The sequence below is a fragment of the Phyllobates terribilis genome, unplaced genomic scaffold (genome assembly GCF_046119375.1).
Source record: "Phyllobates terribilis strain yellow unplaced genomic scaffold, ASM4611937v1 Scaffold_3__8_contigs__length_932513732, whole genome shotgun sequence".
Lineage (NCBI taxonomy): Eukaryota > Metazoa > Chordata > Amphibia > Anura > Dendrobatidae > Phyllobates > Phyllobates terribilis.
The window spans coordinates 266,267,116-266,291,893 of NW_027362763.1; the positions used below are offsets into that span (position 1 = coordinate 266,267,116).

A 24,778-nucleotide genomic window follows, 5' to 3' on the forward strand; every position below is an offset into this window, starting at 1 on the left:
GCAGCACAGGCCCTTTTTAAAACGTGTTTTTATTCCTGATTGGTAAAATCATCTGGTGAAATCCTTCTCTCAGCCGCAGGGCAGCGGCAGCTTGTATCGGAAACCTTTCATAGTTGTCTCACACAACTACCTCAGGTGAGTACAACCGATTATTATTTTGCTACCCTCCTCCATTAAGGAATTACCATATTTGTGAGCTTGGTTTCCTCCTAAAGCATCTATCTTCCTTATTCTCCTGCTGAGAGATCCTTTATCTTACATACTGTACAGCTTTGTAGCCAAGGAACTCTGCCAACATCTGGAGAGTGTACGCAGTAGTTACATTCCAAGCTGAGTTAACTCCTGAGATCTTAGACAGCTCTCTCCAGCTCACTGATTGCTAACTAGCCGTTAGCTGCTCCCCTCCCTCCACCTTCATGTCTGCTCCTGACAATCTATCAGTCTTGCAAAATCACCATCCTCCAGCATCGGCAGTTTCTAAAGCAGCTCTCCTAATCATGGCTCTAACTGTCCTGAGCCATGTGCTTGTCCAAAGGCCCTGTTATCTCTATATGCAGATAGTCATTACAGTGTAGACTTCAGAACAAGCACTGACAGATTGTTAATGTGTCATAGTAGCAGGAGGATGAAGCTACTGAACTAGAACGGTCACTGGAGGAACACCCAGCACCACCTCAGCAAGAAGGGAGTGAAAGACTGGAGAGCTGTGTGCTGCTTAAGATCTAAATTGAGAATAACCCTTTAATATGCTGAAGAATTGTTCTCATATTTTAGTACCCTCTCTTTAGAGGGTGGCACAGCAGTGTGCCATAGCTTCTCCCTTATAATTTATTGCATTCTGCATCTTGGTCTGACATATGACTAAAACTCTAAATATATTGAATTGGTGGATTTAATGGGAAAAAAAATATGATACACAGTGGTATTTAAAAAAAAATCCTACTACCGTACCTTCAGCACATTCTCAGATTGGCTCCCTCTGCTGGCAAACAGTGGGAAATGTGAAAACTGTATTCATTGTTTAATATTTCCTGACAAACAAAAAATAAGTCCAAAAATATATATTACTACTAAAGGCTGTATGTACATGTGCTGGTTTTGAGACCTTGTTTTGCGCAATAATAAATTGACATCTGAAATCTTGCCAGTATTTTTGGGTGAAAAAGGTGGCAATCCAAAATCCATAATGGAAACAAAAAAGGAAATGACATGTTAATTTCTGAGCATTACATAGGGTGCACAGGATCCACAAACACTTTTACAAATTTTAGAAGATTATATTTAAAATAGTAGAGATTTTATATTTTTTCTTGATGGAGATATTTATGTGAAGCGTTTGGACAAAGATTAACAGAAAAATAGGTGATTAGTAATATTTACATATCTTTATATATGATCCGTGTGTATTAAATCTATAGCAGTGCAGTTAATATGTTCAGTCCCAGGGCAGAACAGAACGACCTGATAATAGATCAGATGGACATACAGCAATACACAACACTAATGGGAATGAGAGCTGAGCGATCACTAATACTAGCAGATTAGTGTCATTCACTATAGTCACTGGGCACATGGATGAGATGGGTGTATATGGCCAATGCCCACCTGCACTGCAAGAGGGATTGATGCTTCCTATACGGCCTCATTCACACGTCCATGTTTCAAGTACATGTTCTATCCGTATTTTTCACGAATGGAACACATACCCATTCTATGCTGGTACTCATATACATTTTTTTCGCCAACCATGTGTCTGTGCAAAAATGAAAGAGTGAATGAAATGTGGCAATAGAAGTCTATGAAAAACACAGATTGCATCCACATACTGTACGTGGCTAAAATGGCAAAGAATAGGAGAAGCGTTGTCATTTTTATCCATATATGAAAAACACTGATGATACCGGTAACATTTTTTTTTTTTTTTTGCAAATGTGAAAAACACAGACTTTTGTATGAGGCCTAAGTGTATATGGAATTGTCATCCTGCATCAGGCATGGTCATTATTATGCTGCTCTTGTCTATTCCACTTTGTGGGGCGGATACGCAGTGGATTTTCCTTCTGCTGCATATTACAGTAGCAGCGCTATGTATAAGATCTCATTCATTCATTGCGGGAAAAATCTGCATAATTCATTGACTTGTGCTGAATGCAGTGCAAAGGGTGAAAGCTGGGCCAACTTCAAGGTATCTGCTGCGGCTTTTGCTGCTGTATGACTACAAGTGAACAGAGAATCAGTAAAAATCACACACATTATTATTGATTCCCAGAATCGCTGGTATATGTTGTCCACACTGTCAGAAGAAATGACTTTGTTCAGAGATTGGCACATTGCATTTTTTGTAAGAACATTACCATAGGTCCGTTGTAGTCAGATAATTAGTCAGTACATCGAAAAGTCCTAGAAAACCTGTTCCGGTACAAGGTATTCTGGACATTGGTTTCATCCAGATCTGGTCATACTGAGCCATTTGCAAAAGGGTGTTCTGATGATAGCAATGGATTTTCAGACATGAAATGGAAACCATGACGGCATGCAGTGATCTTAATAAATTTGGTGCATGTTATGACTGCTCATGTCACAGTCTGAAATCTGTCAGCTACCAGCTGGAGTAAATTTTTGCTATAATTTTCACCACTTTTCGTAAGTCAGAGTAAATAAGTCAGACATCTGATGACCATGTTTGCAAAAAACTTTTGCAACTTTTTGCATACTAAAAAGTTACTAAAAAAAAGTTTTTGCAACTTTCTGCAATACTTTGAGGCCGGGTCATCATCTCATTTAACAATAAGTTTTAATTTCATAAAACCCCTTGACACTGCCAGACTAGTTATTGCATTTGTGTAAGAAACCTATTCACAATGGATCCAAGAATTATAGTCTAAATAGACATCTCTTTTATTTTTGTATACATCTTAATATATTTACATGCTACCAATGTATCAGGTGCTCGGTAATCCTAAAACCCCTAAACGGTTACTGGGCCACAGCATATACATTTTGGCAGCTATTTGGTTATGGTGTCTACTGTAAGAGCGTATATATACAGTACATTGCAGCTGCCACCTAATTAATGATAAAAGACCATAGATAACATAAGAGGTGACAGAACACTTGTCTCAATGTCCTTCTGCGCCTGAAGTTTCTAGCTTAGCTGCGCCTGAATTCTGAGCTGAGCAGTTGTGGATTCTTTCATGGCGTTCCTTTCTAGTGTGGATCGTATATTATGGCCTAGATACAATTTTAAGATTTTTTTTTTTTTCAGATGCTCGTTTTTATTTTTTGCATTCGAGAAAAAAATGGACCATTTATCAACAGTGTTCTGAAATTGGTTTTTTTTGCATCCAAATATTATTTTTTTTAATTTCCCATTTTGCTATCCATTAAGAAATGGCGCTCAGAAAGCATCCGAGTACACCGCTGTGTTTGATGGACACATTCACTTGAAGGGGAGATTTTGATCTGAAAGTTGGATCAAAAAATGACAAGTTTATTTCTTCTGCAGACAACTGGTCTGCAAAGAAAAAAAACGGACATGAGCATATAAGTGTATAATAGTTACATGTTGTAGCTGCTAAAATCAAAAACACACAACAAAAACAGACATGTGAATGAGGCCTGACTCTCTGATGACCTGCTAGTAAATCCTGCTATATTTTCCATGTTTCATCTCATGGTTATGTTCTGGATGCTCCTGACTTCAGAAATGTGTGTGGTGCTTGCTGGACTGAAGGTAAAATCAAATCTATAGCTTATATTTAACTTGTAAAAAAAAAATTATATTACAGTGACATGTTCAGTTTCCTAAAAAGGTGACAACCTATACCTTACACAATATAAATTCTTACAAATTATGCCTTCATTAAGAAAATATTCCTTTTATTTAAAATTCCCCAGGAACGCTGATCCGTCCTCGGACTTGTTTCCAGAACCGTTTTCTGAATCCTCTGTACAACTGTAGTCCACTTTGGGTGGCTTTCCAGGAATCCAGACAGTATGGACACTACAAAGCACCATTTCCTGGAAATAGCAGTAAAGGGTTAAAAGACAAGTAAGGGAAGATCTTAGAGGTTTTGTGCATTCTATATCAGTAAGTGGTCACTTACTTCTGATGGTCTTTCATGAAGATAGAGGTCATAGTCAAAGGCAATTAAATTGTCCTTCCGGAGCTGAAAATAAAAGGAAAAAAAATGGGATATAGTTTTTATTTCAACAGTAGCTGCAATATACCTGGAGATTGTAACACATGTTCTGTGGATGTTCTATAGAATATAGGCCTAGCCAAGTGGCCAAAACTTTACTAATGTTATCCACAAGTTATTTTTATGTTCAGGCTGGAAATTGGCCTGATTAGACTCTTTTTACAATTTATAACTTGTCAATTTTGCCTTGGTAAATATTGTAGATTTATTGCAGATTTTCTCCAACGACAAGAATGGGTGGTTAAAAAATGCAATAAATATAGAACACAGTGGAGAGGACCAGCAACAAAATCCATGAGTGAGTTACAAATATAAAAAAACATATACAGATCTACACACCCACATCACAGCAAATGCCATTCGGAGATGGTAGAGGTCATATGGGACAGAGGGCTGACACATGAGGCCGCATAGGGAAATCAGTAGCCCGACAACATAGTGACGGAGACAATTTTGACCTTAATGACCAGGCCAAAATTTACAATTCTGACCAGTGTCACTTTGAGGAAATAACTCTGGAACGCTTCAACATATCCCAGTGATTCTGAGAATGTTTTTTGTGACATATTGTACTTCGTGATAGTGGTAAATTTTGTTTGACATGACCTTCATTTGTTTGTGAAAAAAAAATGGAAATTTGGTGAAAATTTGGAAAAAATTTCACAATTTTCAAACTTTTTAATTTTTATGCCCTTAAATTGAGAGTTATGTCACACATAATAGTTAATAAATAACTTTTCCCACATGTCTACTTTACATTAGCACAATTTTTGAAACATAATTTTTTTGTTAGCAAGTTATAAGGGTTAAAAGTTGACCAGCGATTTCTCACTTTTCCAACAAAATTTACAAAACCATTTTTTTTTAGGGACCACATCACATTTGAAGTGGCTTTGAGGGGTCTATATGACAGAAAATACCCAAAAGTGACACCATTCTGAAAACTGCATCTATCAAGGTGCTCAAAACCACATTCAAGAAGTTTATTAACTCTTTGGGTGCATCACAGGAACTGAAGCAATGTGAAAGGAAAAAATTAACATTTAACATTTTTTCACAAAAATTGTAATTTAGACCCAATTTTTTTTTATTTTCACAAGAGTAACAAGAGAAAATGGACCCCAAAATTTGTTGTGCAATTTCTCCTGAGCATGCAGATACCCGATGTGTAGGGGAAAACGACTGTTTGGGCGCACGGCAGGGCTCGGAAGGAAAGGAGTACAGTTTGAACGCAAAATTGTCTGGAATCGAGATGGAAGCCATGTCATGTTTGGAGGGCCCCTGATGTGCCTGAACAATAAAAAAAAAACCTACAAGAAACTACACCCTTTAAAGGGGTTAAAGTTCATTTTAAAAATTGGCTGTGTCTGACCGTGTACAAAACATACCACAGCTCCTGGGCAGGGGAGGAAGCAAAAGACCAATACAGACATTACAGCAGGGGATCGCAGAGGATTCATTTTGTGAGGTAAAATATTGTTTAAAAACAGGCATTGAAATGTTATACCTCACAAAATGAATCCTCTGTTATCCCCTGCTGTAATGTATATATTGGCTTTTGCTTCCTCCCCTGCCCAGGAGATGTGGTATGTTCCGTACACGGTCAGACAGAGACAATTTTTAGAATTAACTTTTATTCGTGGGGAAACCCCTTTAAGGATTCTATACAGGGGTATAGTGAGCATTTTTAACCCACAGGTACGAGACAGAATTTGATAACATTAGGTCGTCATATTGAATATGCCGTCATTAGTGTTGAGCACAAGTGCTCGCTACTTGAGTTTGTCTAGGGTGCTCGGGTATGCACTGAGCATAGCAGAGTATAGTGACATGCTCGAGTCTCAGTCCCGCATGTTTCACACCCAAAAAAAAACATGCGGGGATTGTCCGTGTATGGCAGGCAATCCCCGCGTATTTTCTTGGCTGTCTAACAGCTGCAAAACTTGTTGGTTGGGGACTCAAGCATGTCACTCGAGGACCCGTAATACTCAGTGGATACCCGAGCAACCCTAGGCAAACTCGAGTAATGAGCACTTGCGCTCATTAATACTTACTATTCAACAATTGTTTTTTGGGTTTCCACCTGTCTCCTAAGGACAGGAAGAATGAAACGCCATCACTTGGTGTCATGGTGGAGACCACCTGCGCTGCAGACGGTTGGAGCCAGTGATATGCCTTTTATGATTTCATTAGGTTCCCTGTCTTTAGAAATTATTTTTTTCTAAGTCAGAGAACTGCTTTAATTTAGAATAACATGGTTGATGTCATGACAGACAAAAATATATATCTTTGCACTGTGTTAGCCAATAGATAGAAAAATATTAAGACTTGAGAGTCCTCAGTGGTTAACTTTTAATGGTTAACTGAAAAGATAGTAACAAATTGCAAGACAACAAATGAAAGACAAAAAGTTATTCATCCACAATGACACCATAAGCACAAAAAAACTTAAATTGTTTAACCTAAACTATATCATTCTTTACGATCCATTCATCAAGTCCTATATTTAAGTATTAGGCACCAATCATATTACCATTTGCGCTAGGTGAAATATTTAGACTTTTTGGATGGTAAATGTAATCGTATTTCTCTTACCACTTGCTTTACAGATTTGATTTGTGCCATAGTGTATTCATGGCCCTCTGTTGTCTTATCCCATATAACGTAGCTGCATCCCAAATTAGCCAGATTCCATACCGGTTCTAGCTGTGGTTCAATATATCCAAAGCTGTCTGAAAAAACACAGGAGAAAGACACCAAATTATCAGTTGCTAAATCTAAGTTACTAAGTTATCTAAATGAATATGTTGACACTGGTAGAACAGCATCAGAAGTAAAGCAATTATGGGTGCTACTGAACAAAATCTACATCTCTTCAACTTAATTCAAAATTATCTACAAACATAAACTTTTTAGGGTGCTTTTATACAAAGCACTTTTGCAGTATTTTCTTGGTCTATTTTTTGTTTTTTCTGGCAGTTGGCTATTGGTCAATAGGAAAGTATTAAATGCGCTACAAACAGAGCATGTCTTTCACTTAGGTCTCATTCAGACATCAGTATTTGGTCAGTATTTCGCATCAGTGTTTGTATGCCAAAGCCCGGAGTGGAGCTTACAAAGAAAAACTATAATTGAAAGATTGACACTTGTCTTGGTTTTGACATACTGATGCAAAAATACTGACGTGTGAATGCTCGACTTAATTTTTTAGGTTAGCAGTATTTTTTTATTTTACAAACAGCATATGTAGGTTTGGTGTTTGTGTTCAGCCAGTTTGTCGCTTTTCTTCCACTGCTGTCCAAAGTTTTTTGTCACTGGGTACAAATTTAAAAAATTAGCATGTGTTAATGTATCTTGCACTTTTTATGCATTTTTCATGCGATTCCAAGAGGAATCTTTAAATCATCTGATATAGAATTTATATCATCTGTAAAAAAAAAAATAAAAAAAAATCACATTAAAATGTCACCAAAAACACAGGCAGTTAAAGTTAGCCAGAAAAAAAACTGCAAGTGTTTTTAGGCAAAAAAACAAAAACAAAACAACACACAAAGCATTTTAAATAAAGTGTGTGCATGAAGCCTTAGGCTTTGTGGACACAGTTTTTAGGGTTATAAAACAAACTGAAAAGTCTCTTCAAAACTTCTTCACATTCCTTTCTATTATAAAACCACTTCAGTTCATATGTTCATGTTCAGTCTTTTGAATGTTTTTTTTCCACTTTAGGCTTTCAGAACGCCTGTTGGGAAAAAAGAAAATGCATATTACTTCTTTTAATTGGCAGCTGATGGAAAACGTTCCAACTAGCCACTGTCCAATCAAAAGGCTGAAAAGAACACTTTGGGAAAAAAACTCAAAAACACATCAGGAAACAAAAAACTCCCCAAAGAAGGAACGTTCTCAGAAGTGGTTTCCACTAGAAAACTCCTAGATTTTTGACCACCTCATGGGTACATAGCCTTAATGGTCTCACCAGGAATGTTTTCTCCAGTGATAGGTACAGTCTGAGACTTCATAAGCTTGTAGAAGTTGTAGTCATCATCACTAGCTTGCTTCTGGATCTTGGAACTAGAACAGTTGACGTTAATGGCTGGTCGAGGTTTCCCTTCTTGGAAGAAAATGGTTGCTGTGCACAGTCCTAATTTTTCCTTTGAAAAAGAAAAAATAAGTGGCCAATTCATCCAACAGCAGTTGTGCAAAAATGTTGCAACATTGGTGTTTTTTCTCCCATCAATACCAACTTTTTGAAAAGTGGGCATAGCTTAGCCTAGAGACAGCATTGGTGAGAGCGCCCAGAAAATTGGCGTAAATTATTACAGAAATGTACTCCAGTAACTGACTGCAGAACATTTCTTGCAGGGCAAACGGAAGCTAAAACGTGTCAAATTCATTAAGAAGCGAATAGCACTTTAATGAATTTGGTGCCTCTTACTCCAGTGCACTCTTCATTTAGGCGGGTGCACAAAACACCAGTCTTGATGAATCCGCACCAAAATCTTGGTCATAAATAGAGATCCCCAAAACATTAGCTATTGCGAATACACAGGTAATAAAGAGAGCTTGTTTTCATGTTTGGTTCCACAAATATAAGAGCGATAGTTTCCCCAATTATCCTAGAACACTGGTTATTAAGTTGCCTCTCTGACTTGCAAAACTACAACACCAACTCGGGTGTAAATAACTTAATACTGACGTAATTACTAACTCACCCTTGTTTGAGAAATTCGAGCAGTAAATTCCACGTAGTATTTACGTCCAATTTCAGGAACAAGCTAGAGATAAAAAAAAAAAGAAAGAAATTCAACTCAAGTGCAATGTTACAAGAGTGCATATTTTTTGGACTACAAGACTCACTTTTTATTCCCTAAATTTGGGATGAGAATTGGGGTTTGTCTTATAGTCCAAATGTAGCTTACCAGATGGGGGAGGCGGAACAGAATCACAGTAGGCAGGGTCTCCACTGCCAGAAGCCGGTGGCGGCAGGAGTGGGGCAATGCTGTGGTCCCTGGGCTGGGAGGAGGCTCAATGACAAGCCGGGATCTCAATCTGCACAAGTGCAGCAAGGACTCCGCTCCTACCTCACACTGCTGGTATTTTCCTGAAGCCCAAAACCGGGAGATCAATGGCTCCTGCCGTGCACCGCCGGGACATCACCTCCTCCCAGCCCAGGACCTGCAGCCTCACCCCACTCCTGCCACTGCCGGCTCCCTGCAGTGGTGACCCTGCTCTTGCCTCCTGTGATCCCGCACAACCCCCCCCCCCCCACACACACACACACACACACTCTCTCCCCCTCTGGTAAGCTAAATTCGGCCTATAAGCCAGACCCCATTAGTATATTAAAAATATTTTTTTTCCTATTTTCCTCCTTTAAATTTGGGGTGCGACTTATGGTCCAGTGCATATTATTGTCTGAAAAATACGATATGTATTACAAAATGGTTTATATTGGGATAGTAATACACAATAGTGAATAGCTACGGTATATAACTATAATTATATTGTATATTAACTTATACTAATACTGAGTTACATCCTTTATCATAAAGTGGGGGGGGGCATTTTACTTTTTGTGGACAACTTATCAAAATGTCACGGACAGAAAATAGTTTTTACAGACACATTGGAAAATTCTAAGTGATTATGATTGTACGAGACACATGTCTACAGCTCATAATTCTGTATGAAGATATCAGCTACATTCACTGTAAAATTATGAATATTACAGTCAAAATTATCTGTAGACGTTTCTTCAGCTTAAAAAAAAAAATCATGGATGCCTTAATTTTTTTATGGACAGTGCAAAGAAGTGCCCTATTTTTACAGACTTTACTGGAATTTCTGGACGGTTGGCAACACAGTCATAAAGTCCGGAGCTGCATTCACTATTCTACAGGTTTTTGAACCAAAACGTCCCAGTATTCCTTGCAGGCTCAATGCCAGCACAGAGATTGCTCTAGTTTGAAACCTACATAGAGTAGTTTTTCCATCAAGTGCTGCAATAAAATCTGATGTAGGAAAGAGTCTGTCCCACTGTAGCAGAGAAGCCTAGATAAGAGGTCACTCAGGTGTCGGGCAATGTCATGTTTCCAATGGCACATTAGAAGTTTGACTGTAGCACTGAAGTATAATGCAGAGTTTAATTAATTCAATTCATGTACGAGGTTAAACTGTAAGAATTTAAAGCTCTGTAATATAAAAGGTGCAAAACTCATTTGGTAGCCTAAAGAACTGATCAAAACATAATTTGGAAATATGCAATTAAGATGAGTTCAGAAGAGTACTTTCACCATGGATTGTTCTGTAAATTTCACAACTTGCAAGGTAAAAATCTATGGTGAAAATCTGCAACGATTCCACAAAACAATAGGCAAGCTGTGGATCTGAAAATCTGGAGCAGGCCTGAAATACGAACAGCTAGTTAGGATAAGTGGTGTGAAAAAAAAGAGAAGAGTACAGGCACTACATGAGGTTACAACTTGAAAATACCCGTTAAAATAAAACATTTATTCAATCATTTAAAATAGTCAAAAAACAGAAAAATACATATAAATACCCAGAATTGACCAGATACACACAGAATACACAAATATAGCTAGATGCACAATGGATAATAACGGAATATAATTAGCCATCTCACCCTAATTATGCACTAAGTGGTTATCCCTTCCTAGCTGCGGAGGTTGGCACCCTAGCTTGGACGCAATGTGGCGCCCCTGCTCACCGACGGCTAGCCCTGGTATACCCTAATAATCCCTCATCTGGGACCAATAAACTCCACCAGAGAAACTAGTTAACCTCAAGACTGTCAGCCGCCAAACACTATGTGATGCTTTAGCCAGCATTGTGGAAAATCACACTGGGACCGAGATATATATATCTTAGTATAATAGGGAATAACAACGATAATATCCCAAACAAATCAAACACTTTTTGTAGATACGTAACACTGCAGAAAAATCCAAATTCCAAAAACTAGGAATTAACTATTCCAATCAAGGCATAGACATTGTTTCAGCCTTTTTTAAGTGCACACGGTAACTTACACTTAGTGCCACAACAATAGATATTAATACACAAGAAAAGTTTTTTTTTTGCCTTGACAAGCAGTATAAATTGCTAACCTAGCTTGCCCTATAGTATCCCTGAAGATGTCCCTTCCTGACTGCGGAGGTTGGCACCCTAGCTTGAACGCAATATGGCGCTCCAGCTCACCGACGACTCACCCTAATAACTTCTGGCCTATATCCTATGCTAACATGTACCCAGATAGAAAAACAGGTAGGTAACAATAGCAAGAGAGAATATTTATAACAAATCTAAGTTAATCACAGATACGGTATTGGCAATATTGTTCATTAAACTAAGAGCTTTAAAAAGATACAACAAAAACTAGCATACCCTCAAGGGGAGGGGAGAAAATTCAGGGTTACTCATTTCAAAAGTCTCCACCATGTAGAGGCATATAGCCAGATATTAGGAAGGCATCAGCCCCAGAAGAAAAAATATACACAAGTGTCTGTATGCAAACTCTGCAAATAAATAGCCTCAAAAGCATACATCGCAGGGCATCAGATTATATTGTACTTATCTGTAGCCCCTGCCATGTGAATAGCCTCGACGAGTTTCCCTTCTGTCATCTAGTTCTTCAAGAGGCTCATGGATCAAGCAGTGTCAGAATGACATCTGTAAAATGTTGTGGCCACTGTAGCTAGGCAGGGACGCCGTTCCTCTCACCTCCCTGCTCCGTCCTCGGCGCCCTTTTCCCGCGCTACTGGCAGCGCTCACCGCTTCCTGGGCACTGTGCTTAGGGCGCGCACGCGCTCCCTCTCTCTTACAGGGGCCGCGCGCGCCGTCCTAAGGAGTCCCCGGCCAATTGCCGGTGGAGCTCCCATATATAAGGCACCTCCTCCAAAATGGAGGTGCCCGAGCAAAGTTGTTGCAAAGCCTTTCACCTCTGCTTCAGCCCTCAGGTCCCTTTGCCAGTCTGCTGTCCAGCTCTGTCTACCTGCTTGCATTCCTGCGGTCTGACTGTCTGTCTACCTTCATCCGCCAGTCTGTCTATGGACCAGTCCGCCGGCGGATCAGGAAGCACCTGCCTGATACCTGCCTGATACCTGCCTGATACCAGCCGTGAGACTCTTACCCGCTCACCTGGGAGCGCTCACCTGCTACCCGCCAGCTAGCCTACCTGGAGGCTCTGCCGTCACTTGCCGTGACCACCTGCCAGCCAGCCGAGAGACTCTTACCCGCTCACCTGGGAGCTCTCACCTGCTACCTGCCTGCTAGCCTACCTGGAGGCTCTGCCGTCACTTGCCGTGACCACCTGACTGTCTAGAGACTCTTACCCTGCTGTCACTTGCCGTGACCACCCACCTGTCAAGAGACTGTTCCCGTCACTTGCCGTGACCTCCTGCCCTTCTACCCAGAGACTGTTCCTGTCACTTGCCGTAACTACCTGCCCGCCTTGCCTAGGAGCCACCCGCTTCCTTACAAGGACTGCCCCTTTGTATAGTAGCTCAGAGGTTCCACCTCCCAGACCCGTTACAGTTTGCTCGGGCCATGGAACCTGGTGGCACCCAAGCTCCCTCGCTCTCGGACCTATGTCATGAACTTTCCCGTCAGAGGTCCCAACAGGACTCCATCTTGGGCCACCTGCGTAGTGTTCAATCCCGCCTGGACACACTGACTGCCTCGTCGGGAGCTGCTTCCACTCACACAACTACTACCCTGGCAGCGCCGCTGCCCATCAATACCATGGCATCCCTTCCCGGTCCCCGCCTTTCCGCCCCGCCTCGTTTTGGTGGAGATCCCGGTCAGGCACGGGGTTTCATTAACCAGTGCACCCTGCACTTCGAACTTTTGGCACACCAGTTTTCCACCGACCGAGCCAAAGTGGCCTTCATCATGTCCCATCTCACTGGGGAGGCGCTGGCTTGGCTAAATCCTCTATGGGAGAGAGGAGACCCCCTGGTGTCCAACCTGCCAGCCTTTCTCACGGCCTTCCGGAAAGCCTTCGACGAACCAGGACGAAAGACCTCATCTGCCTCATCTCTGCTACGCCTCCGTCAAGGGAGTCTCACCGTGGGCCAATATGCCATACGGTTCCGTACCCTTGCTTCTGAGCTTGCCTGGGATAACGACGCCCTCGTGTCCGTCTTCTGGGAAGGTCTATACGGCCGGATTAAGGGTGAACTTGCCGGTCGGAACATTCCTACCACTCTCGAAGATTTAATAACACTTTCCACCCGGATTGACATCCGGTTCCAGGAGCGTACCAAAGAGGTCACCCGTGAGAGGAGGTTTCCTCGCCTTGCTCCTACCTTCCAGAATCCCGTCACTTCCTCTGTTACTCCCCAGGCGCACTCACCCGAGCCTATGCAGGTCGACCAGACCAAGATGGCCAAAACCCGTCAAGAGTCACGCCGTGCCGAGGGGAGCTGCTTCTACTGTGGCAGTAAGGAGCACCGGATCCGTTCCTGCCCGGAGAGGTCGGGAACGCCTGTGTCTAGGATCGCTCAGAGAGGTCGTCCTAGACAAGAATAAACCCTCTCTATCTCTGATGCTGTCGGTCTCTATCATCTGCGGGGAGAACCGTTACTTTGAACTAGCTCAACTTGATTCTGGAGCTGCCGGAAATCTTATTTCTCAGTCCCTGGTAGAGAAATACCGCATTCCCACCAAACCTCTGGCCGAACCCTTATCTGTCGCCTCCGTGGACGGGGGTTTCTTACCGCATCCCATCCAACTTATCACTGAACCCATAACTCTGCAGGTGGGAATGCTGCACTCTGAGAGCATCTTCTTTCATGTTCTACCTAGACTCTCTCATGCCCTTTTGCTTGGCCTACCTTGGCTCCAGAGACATGCACCTGTGCTTGATTGGCAGACCGGAGAAGTCCTTCGCTGGGGACAGGACTGCCATAAGACTTGTTTAGTTCCCGTTCGTCCTGCCCGTCCTTCTCCTCCCCCAGCCAATCTACCCGGCCTGCCGGTACCCTATTGGTCTTACGCTGATGTCTTTAAGAAAAAGGAAGCAGAGACATTACCTCCTCATAGACCATATGATTGCCCTATCGACTTGGTACCTGGCGCTACTCCGCCCCGAGGGTGTATCTACCCTTTGTCCGCTGCTGAGACCCGGTCCATGTCTGAATATATCGAGGAGAACCTGGCCCGGGGATTTATCTGGAAATCTATCTCCCTGGCGGGAGCAGGCTTCTTCTTCGTTAAAAAGAAGGATGGCTCACTTCGTCCCTGCATAGACTATAGAGGCCTTAACCAGATCACGGTGAAAAATAAATACCCCCTTCCGCTCATTCCTGAATTATTTGACCGTCTGAGGGGTGCTAGAATCTTCACCAAGCTGGATCTCCGTGGGGCCTATAACCTGGTTCGTATCCGTCAGGGGGATGAATGGAAGACGGCATTCAACACCCGGGACGGCCACTATGAATACCTCGTAATGCCCTTTGGTCTCTGTAATGCTCCCGCCGTCTTTCAAGAGTTGGTCAATGATATCTTCCGTGACCTTCTCTACTCCTGCGTGGTGGTATACCTGGACGACATCTTGGTCTTCTTTCCGGATCTCCCCACACACCGGAGGGACGTTCGTCAGGTCCTGCTCAGGCTCAGGCAAAACCACCTCTACTCAAAATTTGAGAAGTGCCTCTTTGAGCAGACCTCGCTTCCATTTCTGGGCTACATCATCTCTCAGACCGGTCTACGAATGGATCCTCAGAAACTTTCTGCCATCCAGAAGTGGCCCCGACTGGAGGGGTTGAAGGCTATCCAGCGGTTCCTGGGCTTCGCCAACTACTACCCCCTCTTCATTCCGCACTTCTCTTCCCGGACTGCCCCTATCTCTGCGCTCACCCGTAAGGGCGCTAATCCCAAAGAATGGCCGCCCGAGGCAGAGGAGGCCTTCCTGTCTTTGAAACAAGCTTTCTCCTCCGCTCCTGTGCTGCACCGTCCGGACAGCAACAAACAATTCTTCTTAGAAGTAGACGCTTCCTCCTCCGGAGCCGGAGCGGTGCTCACCCAAAAGTCGTCATCCGGAAGAATGGTAACCTGCGGCTTCTTCTCCAAACTCTTCTCCTCATCTGAGCGCAATTATTCTATAGGAGACCGAGAATTGTTAGCCATTAAGTTGGCACTGGAGGAATGGCGTTACCTGCTCGAGGGGGCTCTTCTCCCGGTAATAATCTACACGGATCACAAAAACTTGGCTTATCTCCAGAGTGCCCAAAGACTTAACCCGCGCCAAGCCCAGTGGTCCTTGTTCTTCGCCCGCTTTGATTTCATTCTTCATTTTCGCCCGGCAGACAAAAATATCAAAGCTGATGCCTTGTCCCGATCCTTTTTGTTCTCCGATCTAGAGGAGGAGCCAAAGCACATCATCGACCCCGCCAAGGTAATGCTGGTGGCTCCCGTGGATCTAAATCGTCTTCCACCCGGTAAGACGTTCGTAACAGTACCTGATTGTGAGAAAGTCCTACACTGGGGACATTTGTCTAAGCTAGCTGGCCATGCTGGCCAGAAAAAGACCCTCCTGCTTATTACCCGGCATTACTGGTGGCCTACCCTGCACAAGGACGTAATAGACTTTGTCTCAGCCTGTGCGTCCTGCACCCGCAACAAGGTTCCTAGACATCTGCCAGCCGGCCGCCTTCTGCCTCTTCCCATACCTGCTGCCCCGTGGCAGCATATAGCCATGGACTTTATAACGGATCTCCCTGTCTCTGCTGGTTGTACGGCCATTTGGGTGGTCGCTGACCGCTTCTCTAAGATGGCTCACTTCATTCCCCTGCCGGGTCTTCCGTCTGCATCTGAATTGGCTAAAGACTTTATCCATCATATTTTCCGTCTTCATGGTCTCCCTCTCCACATCGTATCCGACCGAGGAGTTCAGTTCACCTCTCGCTTCTGGAGAGCCATGTGTAAACTGCTGGGGGTCACCTTGGACTTCTCCTCTGCTTATCACCCACAGTCCAATGGTCAAGTAGAGCGGATCAACCAAATTTTAACCAGTTACCTCTGGCACTTTGTTAATGCCCATCATTCCGACTCGGTGGATCTTTTACCGTGGGCCGAATTTTCCTATAATAATCACGAGAGCGAGTCTTCCTCCAAATCCCCGTTTTTTATTGTCTACGGTCAACATCCTCGGATCCCGTTTCCCGTCTCCGCCTCGGTGGATAATCCGGCCGCGGAATCTCTTGCTAGCGAATTCTCCTCCATTTGGGAGAGTACCAGATCCGCACTGCTTCAGTCCTCCGAGCGGATGAAGAAACAGGCTGATAAAAGACGTCTGGATCTGCCCCAATTCCGTCCTGGAGATAAAGTCTGGCTCTCGTCCAAGTATGTCCGGCTCAAGATTCCTTCCTACAAGTTAGGGCCTCGGTTCATCGGCGCACTGGAAGTTATCAAACAAAGCAACCCGGTGGCCTATAAATTGAAACTCCCGGCCAACTTACGGATCCCTAACTCCTTCCATGTATCTCTCCTCAAACCTGTGGTACTTAACTCTTTTTCCAAGTCTACAGGTATGCCTCCTGCTCCGGTTTCCGCTGAAGACGAGTTTGAGGTAGAGAGCATTCTGGCCACCAAAAGGGTAAGAGGAAAGACCTTTTTTCTAGTGGATTGGAAGGGGTTTGGTCCTGAGGAGAGAACGTGGGAGCCCCGGGAGAACATCCATGCCCCGCTCATCCTTGATAAATTTCTCTCCGGCCTAAAAAAGGGTGGGCCTAAAGGGGGGGCACTGTAGCGTCGGCGTCCCTGCCTCCTGCTAGGCAGGGACGCAGTTCCTCTCACCTCCCTGCTCCGTCCTCGGCGCCCTCTTCCCGCGCTACTGGTAGCGCTCACCGCTTCCCGGGCACTGTGCTTAGGGCGCGCGCGCGCGCACTCCCTCTCTCTTAAAGGGGCCACGCGCACCGTCCTAAGGAGTCCCCGGCCAATTGCCGGTGGAGCTCCCATATATAAGGCACCTCCTCCAAAATGGAGGTGCCCGAGCAAAGTTGTTGCAAAGCCTTTCACCTCTGCTTCAGCCCTCAGGTCCCATTGCCAGTCTGCTGTCCAGCTCTGTCTACCTGCTTGCATTCCTGCGGTCCGACAGTCTGTCTACCTTCATCCGCCAGTCTGTCTATGGACCAGTCCGCCGGCGGATCAGGAAGCACCTGCCTGATACCTGCCTGATACCAGCCGTGAGACTCTTACCCGCTCACCTGGGAGCGCTCACCTGCTACCCGCCAGCTAGCCTACCTGGAGGCTCTGCCGTCACTTGCCGTGACCACCTGCCTGCCAGCCGAGAGACTCTTACCCGCTCACCTGGGAGCGCTCACCTGCTACCCGCCAGCTAGCCTACCTGGAGGCTCTGCCGTCACTTGCCGTGACCACCTGCCAGCCAGCCGAGAGACTCTTACCCGCTCACCTGGGAGCTCTCACCTGCTACCTGCCTGCTAGCCTACCTGGAGGCTCTGCCTTCACTTGCCGTGACCACCTGCCTGTCTAGAGACTCTTACCCTGCTGTCACTTGCCGTGACCACCCGCCTGTCAAGAGACTGTTCCTGTCACTTGCCGTAACTACCTGCCCGCCTTCCCTGGGAGCCACCCGCTTCCTTACAAGGACTTCCCCTTTGTATAGTAGCTCAGAGGTTCCACCTCCCAGACCCGTTACAGCCTACATGAGGTTAGTATGTTTCGGTAAGGGTAAAGGAATAGAAAGAGTAGTATAGGTGAGGGCCCACTTTCTTTAGTTGTGCATAGAGAGCTACCACATCATTTGAACGTATTGAAAGATGGATTGACGATTGTTGTCGATACTCGCATCCTTCTGGATTCAAAGGTGCTATTCTTGCCAGGGAATACAATGTGGTAGCCAGTTCCGGTTACCCAAAAACTAGTATCATGGAGGCTCTAAATATCATGGAGGCTCTAAACATCCGATAATCGTACTAGGTCCAGTTTATTAACAATTTTCAAAAATAAACAAAGTATGATAACCCTTTGTTAACTTTACAGAAACAGATACTAATACAATGATAATTACAATGGATGAAAACAGCATTATAAAGCGATTATTATAGCCCACTGGAACAGAATATAACTGATATATTTATGATGCCAAGTTTCTGAAAATGGAGTTTCTGGTTTGGTTTCTTAGCCTAAGTCATGTGGCAAAGTCCTTTAAAGAGTCGATATTGACTTGTAGGATTGCTACCTCCAAAAGGAGGCACCAGAGTTCCAGTCCTATTCCTTTCTTAAGAGGCTATTTGCATATAATATCTATTACCGATTATTCTGTAGCCTCTCATTTAGACCTAGGGGTACAAAGCAGTTGATCTTAAAAATGTGGAACATACGGAGATGTTGAAACCTGTCTCGCTATGACAATTTGCTCAATAGGCAAGACTTTGAAATCAGAAAAATCACAGTTGTATGCTTATGTATTATGCCTGGAAACACTGTGATGAAGGTAACATAGTAACATAGTTTTAAGGTTAAAGGAAGACTAAGTCCATCTAGTTCAACCCATAGCCTAACATGTTGATCCAGAGGAAGGCAAAAAAAAAAACCATGTGGCAAACACCAAGCTCCACATTGGGGAAAAAAATTCCTTCTTGACTCAATACGACAATCAGACTAGTTCCCTGGATCCAGGACCGGCGTCAGCACCCGGCACACCCGGGCAAGTGCCGGGGCCCTGAGCAGGCGGGGGGGCCCTCTCACCGTCGGGCACCCCAGCGCGCTATGGGACCCGAGAGCGGTGCTGTGCCGATGTCAGCGCCCGCTCCCCCCCCCGCTTGCTCAGGGCCCCGACACAATACTTACCTCTCTCCAAGCCTCCACAGCAGTTCCGGTCTCTTTCGCGACTGCTGCACTGTGACGTCTTTACACCGAGCTCTCTCCTGGGCCGTCACAGGCAGCGCAGAGCAGGAAGACGCCAGCGCGGGTGAGGGGTCCAGAGCAGTGGCAGCAGGTGAGAAGTGAAGTGAGTATTTGTTTTGTTTTTTATATGTATGGAGGCATGGGGCATTATATGGTGGGGGGGACAAGTGACATCCTGCATGGGGCATTATATGGGGGGGAGAGGTGACATCCTGCATGGAGCATTATAAGGGGGGGAGAGGTGACATCCTGCATGGGGCATTATATGAGGCGGAGAGGAGACATCCTGCATGGGGCATTATATGGGGGGGGGGAGGTGACATCCTGCATGGGGCATTATATGGGGGGGAGAGGTGACATCCTGCATGGGGCATTATATGGGGGGGAGGTGACATCCTACATGGGGCATTATATGGGGTTGAGAGGTGACATCCTGCATGGGGCATTATATGGGGGGGGAGAGGTGACATCCTGCATGGGACATTATATGGGGAGGAGAGGTGACATCCTGCATGGGGCAATATGTGGGGGCCAGTATTCTGTATGGAGCATTATAAGGGGGCCAATTTCCTCTATGGAGCGTTATAGGGGGGCCAGTATCCTGTATGGAGCATTATATGGGGACCAGTATCCTGTATGGAGCGTTATATGGGGACCAGTATCCTGTATGGAGCGTTATAGGGGGGCCAGCATCCTGTATGGAGCGTTATATGGGGACCAGTGTCCTGTATGGAGCGTTATAGGGGGGCCAGCATCCTGTATGGAGCGTTATATGGGGATCAGTATCCTGTATGGAGCGTTATATGGGGACCAGTATTCTGCATGAAGCAATATATGGGGCCCATAATACTGTATGGATGACTATACTGTCCAGTCTGCTCTGTGCGTTGACAGAATTCATTGGTTTCTGAGCTATTGTAGAATTTACAATAGATATCGCTCATGTAATGTAAGAAGTTAAATCTTCGGCATTGTACTATATATATATTTCTTTGCGGTAGCTATGCATCATGAATCGTAGTATGTGTTAAAGGGGCCCACTGAGACTCTTTCGCCCAGGGCCCACAAAAACCTGGAGCCGGCCCTGCCTGGATCAACGCCCTATCAAGGAATCTAGTATATATAACCTGTAATATTATACTTTTCAAGAAAGGCATCCATGCCCTTCTTAAATTTTAGTAGTGAATCACTCATTACAACATCATGCGGCAGAGAGTTCCATAGTCTCACTGCTCTTACAGTAAAGAATCCGCGTCTGTGATTATGATTAAACCTTCTTTCCTCCAGACGTAGAAGATGCCCCCTTGTCCCCGTCTCTGGCCTCAGAGTAAAAAGATCAGTAGAAAGGTCTTTGTACTGTCCCCTCATATACTTGTACATAGTAATAAGATCACCCCTAAGCCTTCGTTTTTCCACAGTAAATAACCCCAAGTGTAATAACCTGTCTTGGTATTGCAGACCCCCCAGTCCTCTAATAACCTTGGTCGCTCTCCTCTGCACCCGCTCTAGTTCAGCTATGTCTTTCTTATACACCGGAGACCAGAACTGTACACAGTATTCTAAGTGTGGTCGCATTAGTGACTTGTATAGAGGTAAAATTATGTTCTCCTCATGAGCATCTATGCCTCTTTTAATGCATCCCATTATTTTATTTGCCTTTGCAGCAGCTGCCTGACACTGGCCACCAAACGTGAGCTTGTCGTCCACCAATACACCCAGGTCTTTTTCAGTTACCACATAAGATCTATGTTTATTAATTCTGGTTTTATATTTTATATATATATATATACACACACACATACACACACACATACACACACCACAGGTGCATCTCACTAAATTAGAATATCATCAAAAAGTTAATTTATTTCACTTCTTCAATACAAAAAGTGAAAGTCATATATTATAAACTGAGTGATCTATTTCAAGTGTTTATTTCTGTTAATGTTGATGATTAAGGCTTACAGCCAATGAAAACACAAAAGTCATTATCTCAGTAAATTAGAATACTTTATAACAACAGCTTAAAAAAATGTTTTTAAAATCCGAAATGTTGGCCTACTGAAATGTATGTTCAGTAAATTCCCTCAATACTTGGTCGGGGCTCCTTTTGCATCAATTACTGCATCATTGCGGCATGGCATGGAGGCGATCAGCCTGTGGCACTGCTGAGGTGCTATGGAAGCCCAGTTTGCTTTGATAGCAGCCTTCAGCTCGTCTGTATTGTTGGGTCTGGTGTCTCTCATCTTCCTCTTGACAATACCCCATAGATTCTCTAAGGGGTTAAGGTTAGGCGAGTTTGCTGGCCAATCAAGCACAGTGATACTGTTGTTTGAAACCAGGTATTGGTACTTTTGGCAGTGTGGACAGGTGCCAAGTCCTGCTGGAGAATGAAATTTCCATCTCCAAAAAGCTTGTCGGCAGAGGGAAGCATGAAGTGCTCTAAAATTTCCTGGTAGACGGCTGCGTTGACTTTGGTCTCGATAAAACACAGTGGACCTACACCAGCAGATGACATGGCTCCCCAAACCATCACTGATTGTGGAAACTTCACACTAGACCTCAAGCAGCTTGGATTGTGGCCTCTTCACTCTTCCTCCAGACTCTGGGACCTTGATTTCCAAATGAAATGCAAAATTTACTTTGCATTTACTTAGTGTGTCAATGACTGCCTTCTGGACATCTGTCAAGTCAGGAGTCTTCCCCGTGATTGTGGAGCCTACTGAAACAGACTAAGGGACCTTTTTAAACGTGTAGGAAGCCTTTGCAGGTGTTTTTTGTTAATTATTCTAAATTACTGAGATAATGACTTTTGTGTTTTCACTGGCTGTAAGCCATAATCATCAACATTAACTCCTTAACGACCTTGGGAGTTTCCGTTTTTGCGTTTTCATGTTTTGCTCCCCTTATTCCCAGAGCCATAACCTTTTCATTTTTCTGTCAATATGGCAATGTGAGGGCTTATTTTTTGCAGGACAAGTTGTACTTTTAAACGCCATCGCTGGTTGTACTGGAAAACGGGAAAAAAATTCCAAGTGCGGTGAAATTGCGAAAAAAAAATGGAATTCCACAGTTGTTTTTTACCACGTTCACTGAATGCTAAAACTGACCTGCCATTATTATTCTCCAGCTCATTAAGAGTTCATAGACACCAAACATGTATAGGTTCTTTTTTAAGTGGTAAAAAAAAAACTAAAGTCTGCTAAAAAAAAAAAAGAAAAGGCGCCATTTTCCGAGACCTGTAGCGTCTCCATTTTTCGGGATCTGGGGCTGGATTATGGCTTATTTTTTGCAAGTCGAGCTGACGTTTTTATTGATACCATTTTGGGGTAGATCCGATGTTTTGATCGTCCGTTATTGCATTTTATCGCAATGTTGCGACGACCAAAAAAAAGTAATTCTGGCGTTTAGAATCTTTTTCTTGTTACGCCGTTTACCGATCGGATTATTTATTTTTTTATATTGATAGATCGGGCGATTCTGAACACGGCGATACCAAATATGTTTATGTGTTTTTTTTTTTATTATTTTATTTTGAATGGGGTGAAAGGGGGGTGATTCAAACTTTTATATTTTTAAAAACATTTTTTTACACTTTCTGCTTGCTTCAATAGTCTCCATAGAAGACTAGAAGCAGAAGGTCAGATTGCCTCTGCTGCATACAAGTGATGAGCAGATCGCTTGTGTGCAGCACAAATGCTCACTTGCTATGAGCGCCGACCACTGGGTGGCGCTCATAACAATCGAGACATGACAACCACAGGGAACAATATAGATATAAAGAAATAGTCTGCACTCCGTAGTCCTTGTTAGTGGTTGGTGGTGCACGTGGAGAGATAGATTGCAAGCAAAGTAGAAAGATCCCGGCACTCACGTGTATACGATCAATTCATTTATTCCACATGTAGGAAAACTACAACAAAACGTTTCAGCCCCTTGCGGGCTTTTGTCAATTGGCAATTGACACAGTAATAAAGTACAGTAAAATAAATACAGAATAAATTAATAATGAACAATACTGGGGAAAACTTCCATGTTGCAGCATTTCTCGATTGTTCATCTTGTAATTTATGTGCTGGAGAGTAGTTGTGGCCTCCAATATGTGACCCGCGCTACACAAAGAATAAGGAGCCGATTTAGTAACACTGGAGTTGAGCATACCTGTCTTAATGAACTGGGCCAGTTTGATGTGCCTACCACTTAATTAGGGACAGCTGCTATCCACCTTGTGTATCTGATCTAATACCGGGGATACCAGGAGTGCTGAGGTAAGAGGCTGCTCACACTGCTGTTCACCCTGTCTATCTGACCTAATACTTGAGATACCCATGGGCTGAGGTAAGAAGAGGCTGCACACCCTGCTATCCACCTTGTGTATCTGATCTAATACCGGAGATACCAGGAGTGCTGAGGTAAGAAGAGGCTGCTCACACTGCTGTCCAGCCAATCTATCTATTGCAATACTGGAGATACCACTGGTGCTGAGTTAAAAAGAGGCCCCTCACACTGCTGTCCACCCTGTGTATTTGATCTAATATTGGAGATATGAGGTGTATGTGAGGTAAGAAGAGGCTCCTTACACTACTGTCTACCCTGCCAGTCAGATCTAATACTGTAGATACCAATGGGGCGGATATAAAAAGAGGCTGTTCACACTGCTGTCCACCCTGTCTATCTGATCTAATACTGAAGATGTCAGGGGGGGGCTGAGGTAAGAAGAGACTGCTCACACTGCTGCTGTCCACCTTTTCTATTCCCATAGAATCCACTTTAAATGGCACATGGTCACAGAGGAGACCACACTGAGAATTCCCATTTAATACAAAGGGTAGAAAGCAGCTTTAATAAAGAGAGGCTCTGATTCTGTAGAACTCAGCAGCACAATGTAATACTATATTTATGTAGTGTAAACACCAGCAGCTTTTATTGTACTGGTACTTGCAGACGGAAATGATCCTCCCTCACCTCAATTATAATCACACAGAACATTTTCCTGTTTTCTTCAAGCAGGATGATTGTTCATGCTGATTTTTGCGAATTTAGGTGCCAGAACAGGGAGAAAACTCAGGGAAAAGCATATGCTATTGAACTTAAATTGTTATATATTTGTTACTACCATAAAAGAAGACAATAACAAAATTATTTGCTAAATATCACAGTTAATTAACTACTAAAATATTTGTGGGTGCTCTAGTAAATGTAAAAATATGTATTTCATGTTGTTTATATAAACACTGCAAGAATCTCACCCGTCTTGTGAGTATCTCTGCAGTCGCATAGTGGACATGGGATTTGTATAGATCCCATCCACTATGCTGTAATAACTGGCCACTGCGGATTGCACGCAGGGCACTTGCGCTGCGTGCAATACGCAGCGAACATGCGCTGCGTGCAATACGCAGCGAACACTGATCGTGTGCACATACCCTATCACTTTGTCACTGCCTCTGACCAGTGACCAATTATATATACATATATTTTGTCTCTCTCCTCCATTCTCTCCCCTCTTTCTCCTTCCAGTTTTTATTTACTTCTTCTCCAGCCCTGTTCTCTTCTTCTCTACCCTACCTACTTGTTGGCTTTCTGAGGCTAAGGGAATCTGTCAGTAGGATCAACCCTCCTAAGCCACCTAAGCCATCATATGGGAATGTAGGTCAAGTTGAATGATACAAAGTCTTATTTTAGAGAAA

At 43.7% G+C, this 24,778-nt stretch overlaps 1 protein-coding gene across 1 annotated transcript in view; it reads right to left on the minus strand.

Moving 5' to 3' along the window:
* Positions 1–1,868: 1,868 nt before the first annotated feature.
* The window catches only part of LOC141259203 (retinoic acid receptor responder protein 1-like), a 53,501-nt gene continuing 30,591 nt past the window's right edge, over positions 1,869–24,778 (minus strand). Inside the window, exons 2-6 of the mRNA XM_073674794.1 lie at positions 8,912–8,974; positions 8,176–8,350; positions 6,798–6,934; positions 4,107–4,169; positions 1,869–4,020 (exon numbers count right to left, since the gene is read on the minus strand). Coding sequence (XP_073530895.1) covers positions 3,880–4,020; positions 4,107–4,169; positions 6,798–6,934; positions 8,176–8,350; positions 8,912–8,974 — 579 coding nt within the window. The 3' untranslated portion in view covers positions 1,869–3,879. The remainder of the gene's footprint in view (positions 4,021–4,106; positions 4,170–6,797; positions 6,935–8,175; positions 8,351–8,911; positions 8,975–24,778) is intronic.